We start from the raw sequence: 19124 nt of genomic DNA on the forward strand, positions 1-19124 counted from the left end.
AATGGAACACATAATATATGTTTTATGATATTTTAATTCAATAGCATATTTGTTTCTCTTATTTTTAATAGCTGCATACTCTTTCAGAGTATAAATGTATAACTCATTTCATCCATTCCCTTCTCATTTTGGGTGCTCTAACAATTGTTCATTCTTAAACAATGGTACCTATCTTTGCAGATAAATTTCTGTTTATTGCCATGAGGTTTTCCTTAGTAAATTCCTAGAATTAGAATTTCTGAGTCAAGGGATAAACAAAAGGGATGCATCTTCATCATAAAAATTTAGACAACACAGTAGTTTATGTTGCTAACAGGTGTGCATCCTTCCAGCCCTTTTTCTCTGCATGTTCATTCATGTTTGTGCATATACAGACACACCTTTATAAAAGATAAAGTGGTTTCATACTATGCATTTTGTTTAACAGCTTGGTCTTTTATAAAAACTATAGCACATGGGACACCTGGGTGACTCAGTGGTTGAGCATCTGCCTCTGGCTCAGGTTGTGATCCCGGGGTCCTGGGATTGAGTCCTGCATCAGGAGCCTGCTTCTCCCTCTGCCTGTGTCTCTGTCTCTGTCTCTGTCTCTCTCTCTGTGTGTCTCTCATGAATAAATAAATAAAATCTTAAAAAAAAAAAAAAACTACAGCACACCATGAACATTCTCTTATCTTAGTCTGTAATTGTAATTTTACCTCATTTTATGTAAGTTGCAAAGTATTCCAGAATAAAGGTGTACTATATTTCATAAACTTTTCCCCAATGGACAATTATCTATAGCTTTTCTCTCAACCTAATCATGCCACAGTAAGTATACTTGTTTGTATAAATTTGCACAGTTGTATGAGTAATTTGGTAGGATAAATTTCTAGAAGTGGATTGCTGGGTCAAAGGGTGTTGGAAATGTAATAAAGTTCAGTCTCAGCCTTGGTATCCTATCAAAATCTAATATTTGAAAAAAAAATCTAATATTTGAGATTGGCTTTACCCAAATAGCAAAGTGACTACCTCATAATTACTTCTGACTTCCTTGACCCTGTCACCAGTGATCACATGGTAGCCCTGGACATCAGCAAGTCCATCTAGTCAGCCAAGCTCCTTCTTCCCGTGATAACTGTGGTAGGTAGAATAATGCCCCTCTCCCTAAAGACGTCCATGTCCTAAGTCCTACCTAATACCTGGAACCTGTGAAGATGTTAGATTAATGGCAAAGGTGAATTAAGGTTCCAGATAGAATCAAGTTTGCTAATCAGCTGGTTTTAAATTAAAGAAATTATCCTAGATTACCCAGATGGGGACAATGTAATAACAATGGTCCTTAAAAGTGGAAGGAGAGTCAGGGTGAGGGCAGCCCCAGTGGTGCAGCGGTTTAGCGCCGCCTGCAGCCCAGGGCGTGATCCTGGAGACCCTGAATCGAGTCCCACGTCGGGCTCCCTGCATGGAGCCTGCCTGTGTCTCTGCCTCCGCCTCTCTCTCTCTCTCTCTCTCTGTATCTCTGTGAATAAATAAAATCTTTATTTTTTAATTTTTATTTATTTATGATAGTCACACACAGAGAGAGAGAGGCAGAGACAGAAGCAGGCTCCATGCACCGGGAGCCCGACGTGGGATTCGATCCCAGGTCTCCAGGACCGCACCCTGGGCCAAAGGCAGGTGCCAAACCACTGCGCCACCCAGGGATTCCCCAAATAAAATCTTTAAAAAGAAAAAAAAAGGAGAGTCAGGGTGAGACATGACTATGAGGAACTGTCAGAGAGATGATTTTGAAGATGAAAGGAAGAGGGGCTGTAAAAATTAATAAGTGTAAACTTCCTTTACAATGGAGTCAAGAGGCAGGCAGAGGAGCTTTTCATGCTGAGTCGCTCGTTGGCCATTGCAGACCAACAGGAAGAGATGTACCTTGCAAGTACATACTACCATAGCTACTACTTTATTACCCCAGAAGAACGGCTTTCCTCCTCACCTGACAACAGTCCAGCCAATGAGTGAGTGTCACAACTCAGCCAATGAAAAGCCACTTTACTTTGGACTCTTAGTTTAGTCCAGTGGACTTTCTGTTTAAAACATCTTTCCCAGGACACATGGGTGGCTCAGTGGTTGAGGGTCTACTTTCAGCTCAGGGAGGGATCCCTGGTCCAGGGATGGAGTCCTGCATCAGGCTTCCCGTGAGGAGCCTGCTTCTCCCTCTGCCTAGGACTCTGCCTCTCTCTGTCTCTCATGAATAAATAAAATCTTTAAAAAATAAAATAAAACAGCTTTCCCAAATTCCCTCTTTCCTCTATAAAAGAGAATTCCCCTCCTTTTTTCTGCAGGAATTGCCTAGGGTTTTGCCTACAGCCTGCCTGTGCCAGATTGAAATTCTCTTGTCATTTTTGCCAGTAAAATAACTGGCCATTTTATTTTTTTTTAAAGATTTATTTATTCATTCAGAGAGAGAGAGAGAGAGAGAGGCAGAGACACAGGCAGAGGGAGAAGCGGGCTCCATGCAGGGAGCCCGACGTGGGCCCGACCTCAATCCCAGGTCTCCAGGATCCCACCCCAGGCTGCAGGCAACACTAAACCGCTGCGCCACTGGGGCTGCCCTGGCCATTTTATTTTTAAGGTTAATAGGGCCATGAGCCAAGGAAAGTAGGCACCCTGCAGAATCTGGAAAAGGCAAGGAATTGGATTCTTCCCTATAATCACTTTGACTTCAGCCCCATGTCAGACTTCAAACTGTAAAATAGTAAATTTGTATTGTTTCAAGCTACATTTGTGGTGATATGTAATAGCAACAATAGAAAACTAATACAGTCACAAGGTATTTCCAGGTCTAACAACAGAGTGAATCTGGCTAAGTATTTAGGGGATAGAAAAATCATGGTAAAGACCGTGAGTGTTTTGGAATCATACAAAGTTTTGTTCACACCTTTCACATGTTTGTTCAGACAGTCCCTTTGGTGCAGCAGGCTGTAACAGAATTACTGGTCAAAGGCAGAGAGTGGGCTGCTTTCACCATTTTTCTTCAGGCAAAGACATTACCGGACTTGTCAGAGATTTGGGAACTGCCTGTCAAGATTATACAAGTTCCTCAAGCAAGATGAAATGGTGGCCATTAGGTGTTAAGTATAAGACTTGTCACTATTTTTTAATAATAACACCAGCATAGGACTTACTAGCAATCAATGGTTGCTTACAACAAAAGTAGTTTGCAGGAACCTGATAAAGAGAACTAAAACCAACTTAGTTTCCTGTCTCTGGGTCAAAAAATACCAGGCATGCTTTCCTGTCTGTATATTAAATAATATTGGGAATAAGCAAAAATGGCTTAGCTATGTTTTCCAAGAAATACTTGATCCCAGAAGACTATGAACTAACAAAAAGAGCTTACTTATTGAAACTAGCATTTTACTCAAGATTTGCTTAAAGATTGTTGCCTCACCAGGTGTTGTATGGAAGTGTAGAATCACTGAACTCTGCACATAAAACTAATATACTGTATGTTAACTGGAATTTAAAAAAAAATTGTTGCCTCTCTGTACCTACCAATCCAAAATTGTTGCTTTGCAAGACCCCCCTTAAAAATCACCCAGTTTAGGCCCTAAAACCCTATTAATATCCTCCCCTGAATTTCCCCTTCTGAGAAATTATTATGACTTTGTCCAGTTGGCATTCTTAATGCAGCAAGTTTAATAAATTTAGCTCTACTTGATAAATAGCTTTTCAGGCAGTCTTTTGAGTCTATACTCAATAGAAATAACCTTGAGAGTGCTAGTATATCTCCTGTGAAAACTTCTGTAGAGATTCTCCTATATTCCCACTCCAGAGAAGATGCTAAAATTGGTGTGTATGCACTGGAAGCTGAGTACCACATGGATACTCAAGGACAATTTTCTTACCTTAAAAATGTCTTACCCTGCTCCACAGCCACAGTTCGAGGTCCAAGGTCAAAGGATGGTATCATGGGAAACTATTAGAAATAAAAATACGTAAGCGGAAGTAGCAATGTTGCACCTGATATTCAGTATGTGACCTCTCCAAGTAAAGCAAAACTCTGCAGTTTGTGTGTTTGCTTCAAAGAAATTGTATCCTCACCCTAAACTCAAATCCGAGAATTATAGAGGAAATAAATCTGCCCAAATACTATTAGAGAGGAAGGAAACTTTAGTACTTTGATGGCATCACTGTTAGCTGAACCTATGGAAATAAATCTGGCTCCTCCACTCACCTTTGCTGAAAGCTGTGAAAAACAATATTCGGCTGCATAAATTTGAATATCTCATTGGCTTTATTCATTGATTCATGAATCAGGCAGCAGTACATTCAGTAAGTAGAAAGGCACTCCAAGGAGCTGTGTAAAATGGAAGGCTTTTGTTGACAGAGGGACTGGAAAGGAAGTTTACTAACAAAGAGTGGCTTGTCTCAGACAAGGTTTCTTCGGGGGGTTTTCATGCAGATGACCTCACTGGTGCTGACCAGGTAATCCCAGATGGATTGGTTACAGGTCACATTCTGGCAGTGGCTGAAACTGCAATTCAGTCTTGGTTTGCTCTTGGAGGCAAGTGACTGGGTTTCTGTTGTTCCTTTTTGAACAACATGAATGGGGCAGCCCCGGTGGTGCAGTGGTTTAGCACTGCCTGAAGCCCAGGGTGTGATTCTGGAGACCCTGGATCGAGTCCCACATCAGGCTCTCCGTATGATGCCTGCTTCTCCCTCTGCCTGTGTCTCTTCTTCTCTCTCTGTCTCTATGAATAAATTAAAAAAAAAATCTTAGAAAAAAAAAAAAAGAACAACGTGAGTGTCTTTTTAGTATCTCGGAAGTATACACAGGAGTTGAGCAGCCAAAGGTGCTTGGAAATTATAATGCCCATAAGTATTAAAATGTTAAATTTTTAAAATTTGGGAAGAAGTCTTGGTGGCTCAGTGGTTTAGTGCCGCCTTCAGCCCAGGGCATGATCCTGGAGTTCCCAGGGTTGAGTCCCACATTGGGCTCCCTGCATGGAGCCTGCTTCTCCCTCAGCCCGTGTCTCTGCCTCTCTCTGTTTCTCTCCTGAATAAATAAATAAAATCTTTTAAAAAGAGTAAATCTTTAATACTTGGTTACTAAAATAAAATAATTATAATTATTATGTAGTATAATTAAACTATACAATTAATTATATAATATTTAATCACATAATCTATATTATATATTATTATATAATATGCTATATGCAAGTATATATAATATACACTTATATATAAGTATATTAAGTTGTGGGCAGCCCGGGTGGCTCAGCGGTTTAGCGCAGCCTTCAGCCCAGGGCCTGATCCTGGAGACCTGGGATCAAGTCCCACGTCAGGCTCCCTGCATGAAGCCTGCTTCTCCCTCTGCCCGTGTCTCTGCGTCTCTCTCTCTCTGTCTCTCATAAATAAATAAATAAATATTTTTAAAAAAGCATTCTAGGTGATTATAACATGCAGCCAGGGATAAGAACAGCTGTGTCAGAATTCAAAAAAAGGCACTCCTCTCTCTTTATTGGCTAATTTTTTTTTTGCAGGTACATAACATGTTTTTTTCTTTTGCAGTTTAGAGTCCAATCTTAAAATAATGTTTGAGGTAATAATTTGCATCTTTTTTTGCCCTTGGATTCTTGGTTTGCTTTATTTATTGTGTGTGTGTAGGACTGACCTAGAATCACAGGCCCCCAGGACCGCAGTATTGCCAACCATTAAGGGAAGGGCTCTTAATCCATCTTCTGCCTCTAGAGCTTTTCAAGAAAGTGGCATTGGCAGAAGACCACAAGGCTTGATACAGGAGCTAATTATACATTTTGACTAATATTAGAATATTCAAACAGATGGTAACAAAATTTAGATGAAAAGATTTAAAGGAATGGAAACACCTAAATACCATTTAGATGTTCCTCTCACTAACATCCAGTCATCCATCCATGCTTCAGGAGATCCTGGTTTCTTGTCAGGCTTGAATAAACTCACAATTCGAGTCCAAAATATTTCTTAGATTTGGACACCACTGCCACGACAGTGGCATTTTTATAAGATATTTATGGGGCACCTGGGTGGCTTAGTCAGTTGAGCGTCTGCCTCAGCGGCTCAGGTCGTGATCTCGGGGTCCTGGGATTGAGCCCTACATGGAGCTCCCTGCTCAGTGGGGAGTCTGCTTCTCCCTCTCCCTGTGACCCTCCCTGCTTGTGCTTTCTCTCTCTCTCAAATAAATAAAATCTTTTAAAAAAGATATTTATGTAAGGCTTTAGATATTGTGAGGTCTTCATTGACATTTTCTCCTGTGATCCTTTTCGCATCCCTGTGGTAGAGAAGGCAGTGATAGCTGCTGCCTCCACTTTACAGATGCAGAGATTGAGACTCAAAGAAGAGCAGCATCTGGACTTGGGAGTTCTCAGATCCTGTGTTCCTTTCTCATATATACCTGTCCACATATATGGCTGTGTTCTCTGTCCTCTTCCAGGTCCCTCCTTTAGCTTTCCCACCTTCTGCAGAAAGCCAGAGCACAGCCCCACAGCAAATCTCCAAATTTAAGAATAGCAGTTGTCTACTACACACACACACACACACACACACACACACACACACACACACAGCCTCATAATCCGTTTTACAGCTTTTCTGGACAGAGTAGATTCTCCTTCAGGGGACTTATAACAGGAAAATCCCACCTGCATTCAAACATCCCTTCCTTCCTTCCTTCCTATCCTCCCTTCCCTCCCTCCTTTCTTTTTATATTTTTAAAGGTTTGTTTGTTTATGAGAGAGAGAGAGAGAGAGGCAGAGACACAGGAGGAGGAAGAAGCAGGAGCCCTACGCGGGACTTGATCCCGGGACTTGATCCCGGGACTCTAGGATCATGCCCTGGGCCAAAGTCAGGGGCTAAACCGCTGAGCCACCCAGGGATCCCCTCTTCCTTTCTTTTTAAAAATGCATTTCTGGGCAGCCCTGGTGGCTCAGTGGTTTAGCGCTGCCTTCAGCCTGGGGTGTGATCCTGGAGACCTGGAATTGACTCCCATGTCAGGTTCCCTGCATGGAGCCTGCTTCTCCCTCTGCCTGTGTCTCTGCCTCTCTCTCTGTATCTCTCAGGAATAAATAAATAAATAAAATCTTTTTTAAAAAATGCATTTCTTAGCAAGGCACTTAGTCATCAGATCACACAATCATGGCCAGCCTCGAAGTAAATCCCTTCCCTACTTGTAAGACCCCTGTCTTCCTTCCAGCCTCTATGGATACATTTATGCCAACATGAACTAGCAGAAGGGTCTTTCACCTGCTCACAGAAAGACTCTTTTTTCTACATTATAATACTTTCTAAATTTGATATTTTTGTTAATAAAAGCAATTAATATTTAATAAATTAAAAATTCAAAAGGGAAAAAATCACCTCTAGTTTTATCCAGAAACTACTGACCTTTTGACATTTTAGTCTTTATTATTCAAATATAAATATATCTACGTATATGGCATGATTTTTTTTTAAAGATCTTATTTATTTAGAAAGTGAGAGCATAAGAGCAGGGGGAGGGAGAGAGGGAGAAACAGCCTCCCCGCTAAATACAGATTGATGCAGGGCTCGATCCTGGGATTCCAGGGTCATGACCCAAGCCACAGGCAGATGCCCAACTGACTGAGCCATCCAGGCACTCCTGTGGTGTGATTTTCAACTGATATATTAAATATATTAAATAACTTTCCACTGTTACTTTTCTAGAATCACTGAATTTAGATTTAGAAGGAACCTGGGGACTTCAAAGTCCTCATGTCCTAGCTTGAGGATTTCTTTCACATGAACCTTGACTGGGGCTGCCCAGACACTGCTTGCCTCCTCCAGGGACTAGGGGCCCGGTTTGCACCAAGACCATCCATTCCAGGTTCGAAAAACTCATCTGCCCCCCCGCTTGGACTTCACTTCTCACATTAAATGTCTCTAATTTCTGTGGCTATTCCTTGCTTGACAGTCTCTTCAGAGCCTCTCATGATGCTGGTCACTTCTCCCAGGGCAGTCTGTCCAGCTAGAACGCTGTCCCCAGCCCCCAGCATGAAGTTCCAACGGCAGCCTGGCCCTGTGGTATAGTGGGACTACTACTTCCCTGACCCAAGACACTTGACCTCCAGTAACCCGCCCAGGATGACACTGGGGATATTTTTAGCAGCTACTTCTCTGTACTCCAGCTTTTGGATCGGTCTTTAAAAGCCATTGCAGTCAGGATTAACTAGAGAAAGATAATGCCAGTCTGAATGCTGCCTTTTCAAATTCAAAATCCATTCTGGGGAATGGAAAGGGAGTCTAACATTGGGGTGTGTGTGTGTATGTTTACCATCTATCAGACATAATGCTGGGCACTTTATTATTGTTAAAGTTATTGTTAATATTGTGGCAGTTTCAGTTGGTTGAGGCCCTGCTGTGCACCAGACATACACAGTCCCAGGGTTATTAATCATTGTCTTATGGGATCCCTGGGTGGCGCAGCGGTTTAGCGCCTGCCTTTGGCTCAGGGCACGATCCTGGAGACCCGGGATCGAAACCCACGTTGGGCTCCCGGTGCATGGAGCCTGCTTCTCCCTCTGCCTATGTCTCTGCCTCTATCTCTCTCTCTGTGTGACTATCATAAATAAATAAAAATTAAAAAAAATCATTGTCTTATACATGAAAAAAGGCTGAGGAAATGGACAACTTGCCCAAAGTCCCACGCCAGGTAAGATATGGAGTCCAAATTTAAACTATGGAGTCCAAATTTAAACTGTGTTGGGGCACCTGGGTGGCTCAGTGGTTGAGCGTCTGCCTTTGGCTGGTCGTGGTCCCAGGGTCCTAGGATCGAGTCCTACATCACGCACCCAGCAGGGAGCCTGCTCCTCCCTCCGCCTATGTCTCTGCCTCTCTCAAATAAAAAAAATCTTGGGCAGCCCAGGTGGCTCAGCGGTTTAGCGCCACCTTCAGCCCAGGGCGTGGTCCTGGAGACCCCGGATGGAGTCCCACATCAGGCTCTCTGCATGGAGCCTGCTTCTCCCTCTGCTTCTCCTTCTGCCTGTGTCTCTGCCTCTCTCTCTCTCTCATAAATAAAATCTAAAAAAATAAAAATAAATAAAATCTTAAAATAAACTCCTGTGTCTTGGCCCAAAGCCTGTGCTCTACCACTACATCGTATTGCCTAAGGAAAATGTAGCCCACTATCAAGAGTCAAGTCCAGAGGAGACTCTTCAGCCCTAGCTGACAGCAGTGGGGGGGTGGGGAGGGTGGTGGCCCATAAGTGGATTGGAATCTCCATAGGATGCCAGAGGAAATAGTAACAGAGGTGTCTGAACCCTCCAGATTAAATATCAGGACTACCCAGTTCTTTGTCTTATCTTGAATCTCTGAACTTTAGAAAGAAACCTTGGATGCTATATTGGTCCAATCTTATCATTATATTGTTATTATATGATTAAAAATTATACCATTAACCACTTTAGATATTTTGTGATATTATTTTACTGATAATTTCACTAATTACACCAACCATCTTTTTTTTATATTGGTTCCATTTATCTATGTGTGCATTTGTATTCTTTCGGGGAAGCCCCAGGATATAGTGGACAACATGCCTCAGAGATGTCCCATCCAAGGGAAAGGAGGTTAGGGTACTCAACCACCAACTCATACATTGAAGGTTGCTCCTCAGTGTGTTAACTCCCTGGCGTTTGGGCCCCCTTTGCAGCAAATAAGCACCTACAGTTGAGAAAGCCTTTATGTAAAAAGTGGCAGATGCTTTTGGTAGGAACCCACTAGCAGGAATGGCAAGTGCAAGGTCTATGATCGAGGCATGACAATATCTGCTCCAGAAGGTGACATTTAAGCAGACTTGAAGGAAGTCAGAGTGAGCCATGTGGACGTCTGGGAGATTTCAGGTAGAAGCAGCCAATATGTCTCAGGAACAGTGAGGAGGCCCACATGGCTGGAGCAGAGTGAGCAAGCGGGCAGAAGAGAGAAAAGAGTAAAGTCACAGGAGGCAAGATCATGTAGGACCTTCCAGCTGTTTTTAAGGAATTGGATGGGATTCACTCGAGAGAAACAGGAACCATTTCAGGTTTGAAAAGACGAGTGATGTGGTCGACTTTCAAAAGGATCGACCAGGCAGCTGTTTTGGAAATGGACTATAGAAGAGCAGAGGAGGGAGAGGACAAAGGAAGTTGCCGCAGTATCCAGGCAAGACAGGACGGTGGCTTAGATCAGAGTCAGGGCAATAGAAGTAGAGAGGAGTGGTCAGATTTTTAATGCAGTAGGAAGATAAAGTCTATTGAATTTCTTGACAGATTTGATGGGGACTATGAGAGGAAAAGAGGAGTTTAGTATAAAACTAAGGATTTAGCCTGAGCAATTGAGCTGAGATAAGGGAGGTTGCGAGTGGGGCATATTTGGGGGACAATTAGGCATTTAGCTTTAAACATGCTGATTTGTAGATGTCTTAATATTCAAATGGAGATGCCAAATTAGCTGTTGGCTGTAGAGGTTTGGAAGTTCCAGAGAGCAGTCTAGGCTAGATGTATAAGATTGAGAATTAGTATATGAATGATGCCTAAAGCCAGGAGACTGGATGTGCTCACCAAGACAGTAATCATCCTGGGATCTCCTCTGGATCTGTGATTGCATGTATACTGGAGCTTCTCATTCTACCACATCTCTTAGCCACACTTTCAGTTTTAATCTTGCCATCCCTCTGTTTCATTCCAAGCAAATTCTTCAGAATTTGATTCCAACATCCAGGTCACTGATTCTCTCTTTTGCTGTTTCTAGTCTGCCATTTTAACTTTTAAAACATTTTTTCACTTCTAAAAGTTCTGCTTTTTATTTTTTATTTTATTTTAAAGTTATGCTTTTTTTTTAAAAAAAATCTGTGACCTATTTGGAGAGACTTTATCATATTGATTCCTACTTTTGTCTTTATTTAAAACATACATATATGTTGTATAATCTTTATTCAATAATTTGTTATCTGATCACACTCTCATTTTGCCTCCGCTATGACAGGTTGTTTCTGCACGTGCATGGGCACACATGTGCATGCACATGTGTGTGTGTTTAGTCTTTGGAACTCGAGTTTACTAGGGAATGCTGTGTGGCTTGGTAAAGGGCAGGTGTAGATTTTTTTGATTCTACTAGGTGTTTCAGCCTTGGGCTAATTTTTATGCTAATCTCTCAGCCTAGTGGTTCCTGGACCACACTGTGTAAATCTGAATCTAAACCTATACATGGTTGCAAATTCTCATAGGACCTGTTCCCCCTCATCTCTGGGAACATCTTCCCCCAAAGTGGGAAAATTTTTTCTAGTTTACCTCTTCATCAAAGATGAAGCCTTCAAGGTGCCAGCTTTATGCAGAGGGTCTCACTTCCAACTTCCTATGGGGCATGGGCCAAAGTCTTACTTCTCATGCTTTTGTGGACATTACATCATGGGCAACAATCCACTCACACATTTCTATCACCAGCGGCCACATCCAGTTCACATGCTGACCACTCTGAGTTTTCAGTTCTCCAGCTCCTAGCAGTTCCCTTTCTTTCCTTCAAATTTAGCTTTGCGTTTAAAAGAATTTCTACTTGAGCCAGAATTTGTTTGTAGTAGGAGTGTTCTCAGGTTATCTTATCTGTTATATGATGGAATTGGAAGTCCCCTCGGGTGATTTTGTGGTTAGATTAGGTCGGCAGGAACTATTTTCTAGAACAACAGGCCCATTTGAGTGGACATGATGCCCCCTAGCTCCCTATCATATTGGAAGCATCTGCTCCTGCAAGGAGTTTGTGTGGAGTGATCTACCAAGCACCATCCTGGCTTATTCCTGTGGCCCTGCCCACGTTGATGATTACTTGTTTCACATTGTGCCAGAGAGGCCTCTGTGGTAATGAATTAGCTAAAGATAAATGTGCCCAACTGCCATGACAGAGGCCCAGCTTGCCCTGGCCAGCAGGCCCCACGACTGGCTGTCCAGGAATCCTGTGGAGCAATGTCCTGCAGGGCCATGCCATTCCAGCCTGTGGCAGGGAATGAAGGAAAGGGGGATTGGTAATGCCACAAACAGTTTCTCCTGTGGCTCCAACATGATGATAACCTGTTTGCTATGCCCTATTTCCTGAGGTGTCCCAAAGACCTAGGAACCCCAAACAAGTCTTGGTAAGAGCAGGAGCAGCCAAGAAAGGAAGGAATCAGAACTCTCTGCCTAAGGTCTCCACTAACTGGGAGGGTAGACAGAGCTTAGGCAGGCTTGTCTATTTGGCCACAATCACAGGAAACACCAGGACTGACCAACAGGGCTATGTGCACATCGTTAGTGCTGATCAGTGACAGTCCCTGTGTGTGGCAGCCAGGGGGGTGAAGTTGGGGGCACTTCAAATCTGCTCTGCAAAGCCTTGGCAAGGTCGGAGTCTCTAAAAGCTGTTTTAGAATCATTGTCAGTCAGTGAAAGAGAAAGCAGCTGAAAAGGAAGAAGATAGGGACCCCACGGATGCCTTTCTACTTTCTCTTTTCCACAAACCCCCATCCATTTGCTCACTGATGGGCTGAAGGTCAGAATCACTGAAGTCATCCAGTCCAACCTTCTATCCAGTGCATGTTCTGCAGCCTCCTTGCCAGGGAGCCTCCCATTATGGGGCTCTTCTGCTAACTTCATGGCAGGACTGCTCTCATTTTAAGCCTCTTATTTTGAAATAAAAATCTGCCTTTCAGCCATTTCCACCTAGACTCATTCCTCTTCTGGTTGCTGAGGAAGGAGGGCCTCCAGTGAACTGGCTTAGGAGCACAGGATGCCCTAACAGAACCTAAAGTCTGAACGAGCTGCGAGAACCAGGGCTCCTCAGACCCAGTTCACCCCCAGGATGTCCATCTGGGGAAGGGAAGGGGCTGACCAGTGGGACAAAGCTGTTCCAGGAGTGTGGCTGAGCTGCTTTCTCACTTTCTTGTGGGAGACTCCATTCTGACCCTACCTGAACAAAGGGAAGACATCCTTCTGAACAGGAAATAAAAAGCAAGTTCTTGAGTGAGCATCAAAAGTCCAGACTAGGAAGTTATTTTATCCTGTCTCTGCATATAAGACAATGGGTTGAAACCCAAAGTGTTCTGTGAAGGTGAGCAAGGGTATCCTGTGAAGGATGTTCCTGTTGGGAGGGATGCAGGTCACTGTGAGTTCCCCGGACTGGGCCCCAGCCTTGGAGCAGAGGGCCTGGAACTCTGGGCAGGTGGTGTAGCAGCTCCACTAAGCAGGTGGGAGTTACTGGGGGTCTTGTCCTTCAAGGCACTGATGATGAAGCCTTATTTTCTGTGTGCCTGCTGGAAGCCCATCATAGTTTTCAAGTAATTGTGCTGGACACAGAAAAGGAGAGAAAACAGGAATTGATTAGGAGGTATGGACTTAAGACTCAGAAGTCTTGCCACTTATATCCACCCCATTAATTCTTCCTGCAAACATCACAGTTTGAGGATAAGAATGCCCTCTGACCAGCCCCAATTCTGTGAGAAATAATGTTCCATCCCCTTTCATTTTTTTGTCCTAAAGAAAGTGTGTAAAACTGTTTTAAAATGGTGTGGCAAGTATGTCTGTTTTTTTTTTTTAAGATTTTATTTATTAGAGAGAGAGAGAGAATGAGGTGAGGGGAAGGGCAGAGGGAGAGGGAGAAGAAGACTCCCTGCTGAGCAGAGAGCCCAATGTGGGGCTTGATCCCAGGACCCTGGGATCTGCCCAAAGGTAGATGCTTAACTAACTGACTGAGCCACCCAGGGGCCCCCAAAAATGGTGTTGAAGGCATGTTTAAAAGGAAGCATGTATGTTTCAAGGGCCCAATTGAAAGTTTTTGGCAAGAATTAGATACAAAAAGTAGAGGTTTCTATCTTCAGAGGGGTGGGCACACATGTACCCTGAAGGGACCTCCCTCCACAAACCAACTCAGGGTTCATAAATTCTTCCCTTCTAAGGCACTGCTTGGCTCTCAGAAAGCAGGTTGGACTAGAAACACTGGGCAGTAGGCAAGTGAATGCGAAATCCAATCTGAAATGTGGGTATGAATTCAGACCCCCCACACCATAGGGAACTGAAACTGAAGCTTCCATATTAAACTGGAACTCTTGGGATGCCTGGGTAGCTCAGTGGTTGAGCATCTGCCTTTGGCCCAGGATGTGATCCCGGGATCCAGGATCAAGTCCCACATCAGGCTCAGGATCAAGTTCCACATCAGGCTCCTTGCAGGGAGCCTGCTTCTCCCTCAGCCTATGTCTCTGCCTCTCTCTCTTGCTGTATCTCTCATGAATAAATAAATACAAATCTTTAAAAAAATAAAAAATAAACTGGAATTCTTTTTCTCCCTCCAGTGGTAAAATAGATATTACATAAAACTTACAAAAAACAAACAAACAAACAAACAAACAACTTACCATCTTAGGGAGCCCCTAGGTGGCTCAGTTGGGTCAGGCTCCCTGCTTAGCAGGAGTCGGCTTTTCCCTCCCCCTGCTCTTATACTCTTGCTCACTTGGTCTCCCTCTCAAATAAACAAAATCTTAAAACAAAACAAAACAAAAAAACCACAACCCTTACCATCTTAAATGTTTTAAGTGTACAGCCCAGTGGTATTAGATACATTCCTTTTTTTTTTTTTTTTTTTTAAGATTTTTTTTTATTCATGAGAGACAGAGACAGGCAGAAGGAGAAGCAGGCTCCCTGCAGGGAGCTCAATGTAGGACTTGATCCCGGGACTCCAGGATCACACAGACGCTCAACCACTGAGCCACCTAGGGATCCCTATTAGATACATCCCTAATGTGCAACCATCACCACCATCCATCCCCCTCTTTTCATTTTGCAACACTGAAACTCTGTACCCATTAAGCACTAACTCCCTACTCCCTCCTTCCCCCAGCCTTGGCAACCACTATTCTCCTTCAGGTCTCTGATTTTGGCTACTCCAAGTACCTCATCTCATGTAAGTGGATCCTATAGTGTTTGCCTTTTGGTGACTGGTGTGTTTCACTTAATGGCTGTACCATTTTACATTCCCACCCATAGCACACACACAAGGGCTCCAATGTCTCCACGTCCTCTCCAACACTTTTTATTCTCTGGTTTTTGGATAGTTGCCATCCTAATGGTATGAAGTGGTATCTTGTAGTTTTGATTTGCCTTTCCCTAATGATTCGTGATGGTGAGCATCTTTTCATGTGCATACCGTCCATCTATATATTTTCTTTTGAAAAATGTCTATTCTTTGCCCATTTTTGAGTTTTAAAAGTTCTCTATATATTCTGGATATTAATCACTTCTCAAGTTGTCATTTTTTTAAAGTAAATTGTACACCACACATGGGGCTCAAACTCATGACCCCAAGATCAAGAGTTGCATACTATACCGACTGATCCAGCTTCTAGCTAGGCACCCGTCAAGTTGGAATTTTTTTTTAAGATTTTATTTATTTATTCATGAGAGACAGAGAGAGAGAGAGAGAGAGAGAGAAAGAGAGAGAGAGAGATAGGCAGAGACACGGCAGAGGGAGAAGCAGGCTCCATGCAGGGAACCCGACTTGGGACTCGATCCTGGGTCTTCAGGATCACACCCTGGACTAAAGGCGGTGCTAAACCACTGAGTCACCTGGGCTGCCCTCAAGTTGGAATTTTTGAAGGAGGATAAAATGGTCCTGTGTTGGCAATGCCCCATGGCTAACTGCAAAAGCAAGGGCAAACACTGTCAGGAGGAGAGAATGTACTTATGCACTCAGGACTCCTACAGCCTCAGTTCAATCAAATATGAGCTTATTATTTAAACACACACAATGGATAAAAGCCACTGTGACAGAAATTCAGCAAAATGGAAAACATTTTGACCTTAAAAAATCCAATCCTATGTATTTTAGGTATATATGTGAAAAGTTTAAATAAATGTAAGATGGAATGGCTCAAGTGTGACACCTACATATAAAGCGTGTGCATGGGCATGTCGTAAACATGAAATATCTAATGCAAAGAGTTCTCCTAGAGATTCCAGGGGAGTGGGAGAATATAACATTGACCTATAGAAATGCAAGATTCCTCTGTTGAATGATTTAGAATTTAAATGTTTATCTGACCCCCAAAAAAAAAAAAAATGTTTATCTGAGACTTTGGAAGTAATTAAAGAAAATACAAGCTTTGTCTGGAATATCAAGAGAGAAATTCATGATGGCAACCACGCAAATCACTTTAGTTCACCTTTTCTATGATCTTGAAATAATTTATGCCAGTCAAAACAAGTTTACAACAATATATAATAATGAATAAAATTTTGTAAGTTCTTTCTCCAATACCAAAGACCTATTTTTGATCCTCTTATTCAACATACAGGGTGACTTTAACCAACTGATCAAAATTAACTTCATCAATAATGGAAGAAAGCAACATCTTATGCCTTCTGTTATAGACTGCATGTTTATATTCTCTCAAAATACAGTTGTTGAAGCCTTAATCCCCACTGTAATGGTATTAAGGAATGGGAAATTTGGGTAGGTAATTAAATTTAGGTGAAATCATAAGGGTAGAGGTCCTCATGATGGTTTAGTGTCCTTATAAAAAGAGGAAGAGAGAGGGGCACTTAGATGGCTCAGTGGTTGAAAATCTGCCTTTGGCTTAGGTTGTGATCCTGGGGTTCTGGGATTGAGTCCCACAGCAGGATCCCTGAGGGGGGCCTGCTTCTGTCTCTGCCTCTCTCATGAATAAATAAAATCTTAAAAAAAAATACAAAACTTATACTCTGAAAAGTACAAAATTCCACTGAAAGAAATGAATAGAATAATAGAATATTATTTAGAATACTAATCTAAATAAATAGAAAGACAGCCTATGTTCATAGATTTGAAAACTTAATATTGTGGGTTTTTTTTTTTTTTTAATTTTATTCAGAGATCCCTGGGTGGCGCAGCGGTTTGGCGCCTGCCTTTGGCCCAGGGCGCGATCCTGGAGACCCGGGATTGAATCCCACATCGGGCTCCCGGTGCATGGAGCCTGCTTCTCCCTCTGCCTGTGTCTCTGTCTCTCTTTCTCTCTCTCTCTGTGTGACTATCATAAATAAAAATTAAAAAAAAAAAAAGATTTTATTCATTTATTCATGAGAGACAGAGACAGAGAGAGAGAGAGAGAGAGAGAGAGAGAGGCAGAGACACAGGCAGAGGGAGAAGCAGACTCCATGCAGGGAGCCCGATGTGGGACTCAATCCCAGGACTCCAGGATCACACCCTAGGCTGAAGGCAGGTGCTTAAACCGCTGAGTCATCCAGGGATCCCAATTGTGGGGCTTTTATTTTATTTTATTTTTTTTTGTGGGGCTTTTAAAAAAGATTTTATTTATTTATTCAGGAGAGACACACAGAGAGGCAAAGACACAGGCAGAAAGAGAAGCAGGCTCTTCGCAGGGAGCCCAATGTGGGACTTGATCCCAGGACTCCAGGATCACACCCTGAATCGAAGGCAGACGCTCAACCACTGAGCCACCCAGGTGTCCCGAAAACTTAATATTGTTAAGATGGCAATGTTCCCCAAAGCAATCTCTATATTCAACACATTCCCTGTCCCAGGTGGCTTTTTTGCATGGATATAACAAGGAGCCTAGAATAGTCAAAACAATCTTGAAAAAGAAGAATAAAGATGAGGAATTTGTACTTTGTAATTTCAAAACTAACTACAAATCTACAGTAACCAAGACATTATAGTACTAGAATAAAGACAGACATAAAAATCAATGGAATAAAACTGAGAGTCCAAAAATTAAACCCTCACATTTATGGCTAATTGAATTTCAATAAGGGTAACAAGAAAATTCAATGAAGTATCTTTTTTTTTTTTCAATAATTAGTACTGGGAAAACAGGATATCTATCTGCAAAAGAATAAAGTTGGACCACTACCTTATACCATGTGCTTCCTCCACTGAGCCCAGCAGGCACAGGCCTCTTTGTAGGCAGAGAAGGAAGCCCTACATGGCAGTCACAGTCAAATGATTTCTGAGGCTGGGCTATCTAGGCCTACTTGCCCCTACTCCATTCTTTCCCAAATGCTCTGGAAGAGCTCTGTCTTCCCACAGAGGGATTTTCACGTACAACTCTGAGCAAGCTCTTCGGAGTCAGCCAGTAGGGTCCATGGGAGCAGCTTGGCCAGGGTTGCCTTCTCCAGCCAAAGTGATTGGGGTCCAGCAAACCTTTCCAGAGAGACTGGCAGGGCCTTATCCACTGATCTGGGTCTCCCTCCAGCCACTAGGTTTAATAAAGCTTGATGCTTGCAGCATAAGGCTAATGGCTGCCTGGTAAAGCCATCCTCTCTCCTGCTGAAGGGCCAGGTAGCTGGGGTGGGCAGGTGCTCTTGCTTTGTGCCACCACATATTGGACCAGGAATGCACACTTAATCCAAGAAGAGTTAACTAGGCTTTCCCTCTGGAGAGACACAAAGTAGTCAAATGATAATAGGCATTGGGGCTGGGAAGTCTTGGAAAATAGGAACATGCCAGGGCCAAGACTGGGGCAAAAAATTGAGAAGTGAGGTGAGTAGAATAGGGGAAGGAGCAGACCTCAGGGGGAAGCTAAGTCAATGTCTGGAAGGAAAAAAGCCTGAAGGGAAAAGAACTCTGTGGCCTGCTACTCAAAGTGTGGTCCTGGATGAGCACCATGAGCATCATCTAAGCCTAATTAAAAATGCAGAATCTTGGGGTGTGAGTGGCTCAGTAAGTAAAATCCGAATCTTGATTTCAACTCAGGTCATGATCTTGGGGTCCTCAGGGCTTGCCCTGAGTCAGGCTCCCTGGTGAGTGTGGAGCTACCTAAGATTCCCTCTCTCCGTTTCCTTCTGTCCCTCTCCTTCCACTCTCATGCAAGTGCGGCATGCATGCACACACCTTCTCTCAAATAAATACATAAATACACACATACATAGGAAATGAAGAATCTCAGGCTCCCTAGACCTGCTATACCTGAATATGCAATCTAACAAGTCATTAAAGATGTCAGCTTAACTATACATGTAAGGAAGAATGAATTCAGTCAGGGGAAGGTCTTTCTAATTATGACACACAATCCATAAGCCAAGAGAGAAAAGACTATTACACTTGATTTCACAAAAATCAAAATGGGGCACCAGGGTGGCTCAAGTCAGTTAAGCATCTGCCTTCTA

At 42.9% G+C, this 19124-nt stretch overlaps 1 protein-coding gene across 6 annotated transcripts in view; it reads right to left on the bottom strand.

Annotated features, from left to right (window-relative positions):
- Positions 1–9030: 9030 nt before the first annotated feature.
- Positions 9031–19124, bottom strand: part of KIF9 (kinesin family member 9) — a 54556-nt gene continuing 44462 nt past the window's right edge. For all 6 annotated transcript variants that reach the window (XM_041761330.1, XM_041761328.1, XM_041761331.1 and 3 more), the window contains one exon: positions 9031–13315. In XM_041761330.1, coding sequence (XP_041617264.1) covers positions 13265–13315 — 51 coding nt within the window. In that variant the 3' untranslated portion in view covers positions 9031–13264. The remainder of the gene's footprint in view (positions 13316–19124) is intronic.

This window comes from Vulpes lagopus, chromosome 7 (assembly GCF_018345385.1).
Source record: "Vulpes lagopus strain Blue_001 chromosome 7, ASM1834538v1, whole genome shotgun sequence".
In the NCBI taxonomy this organism is placed as follows: Eukaryota; Metazoa; Chordata; class Mammalia; order Carnivora; family Canidae; genus Vulpes; species Vulpes lagopus.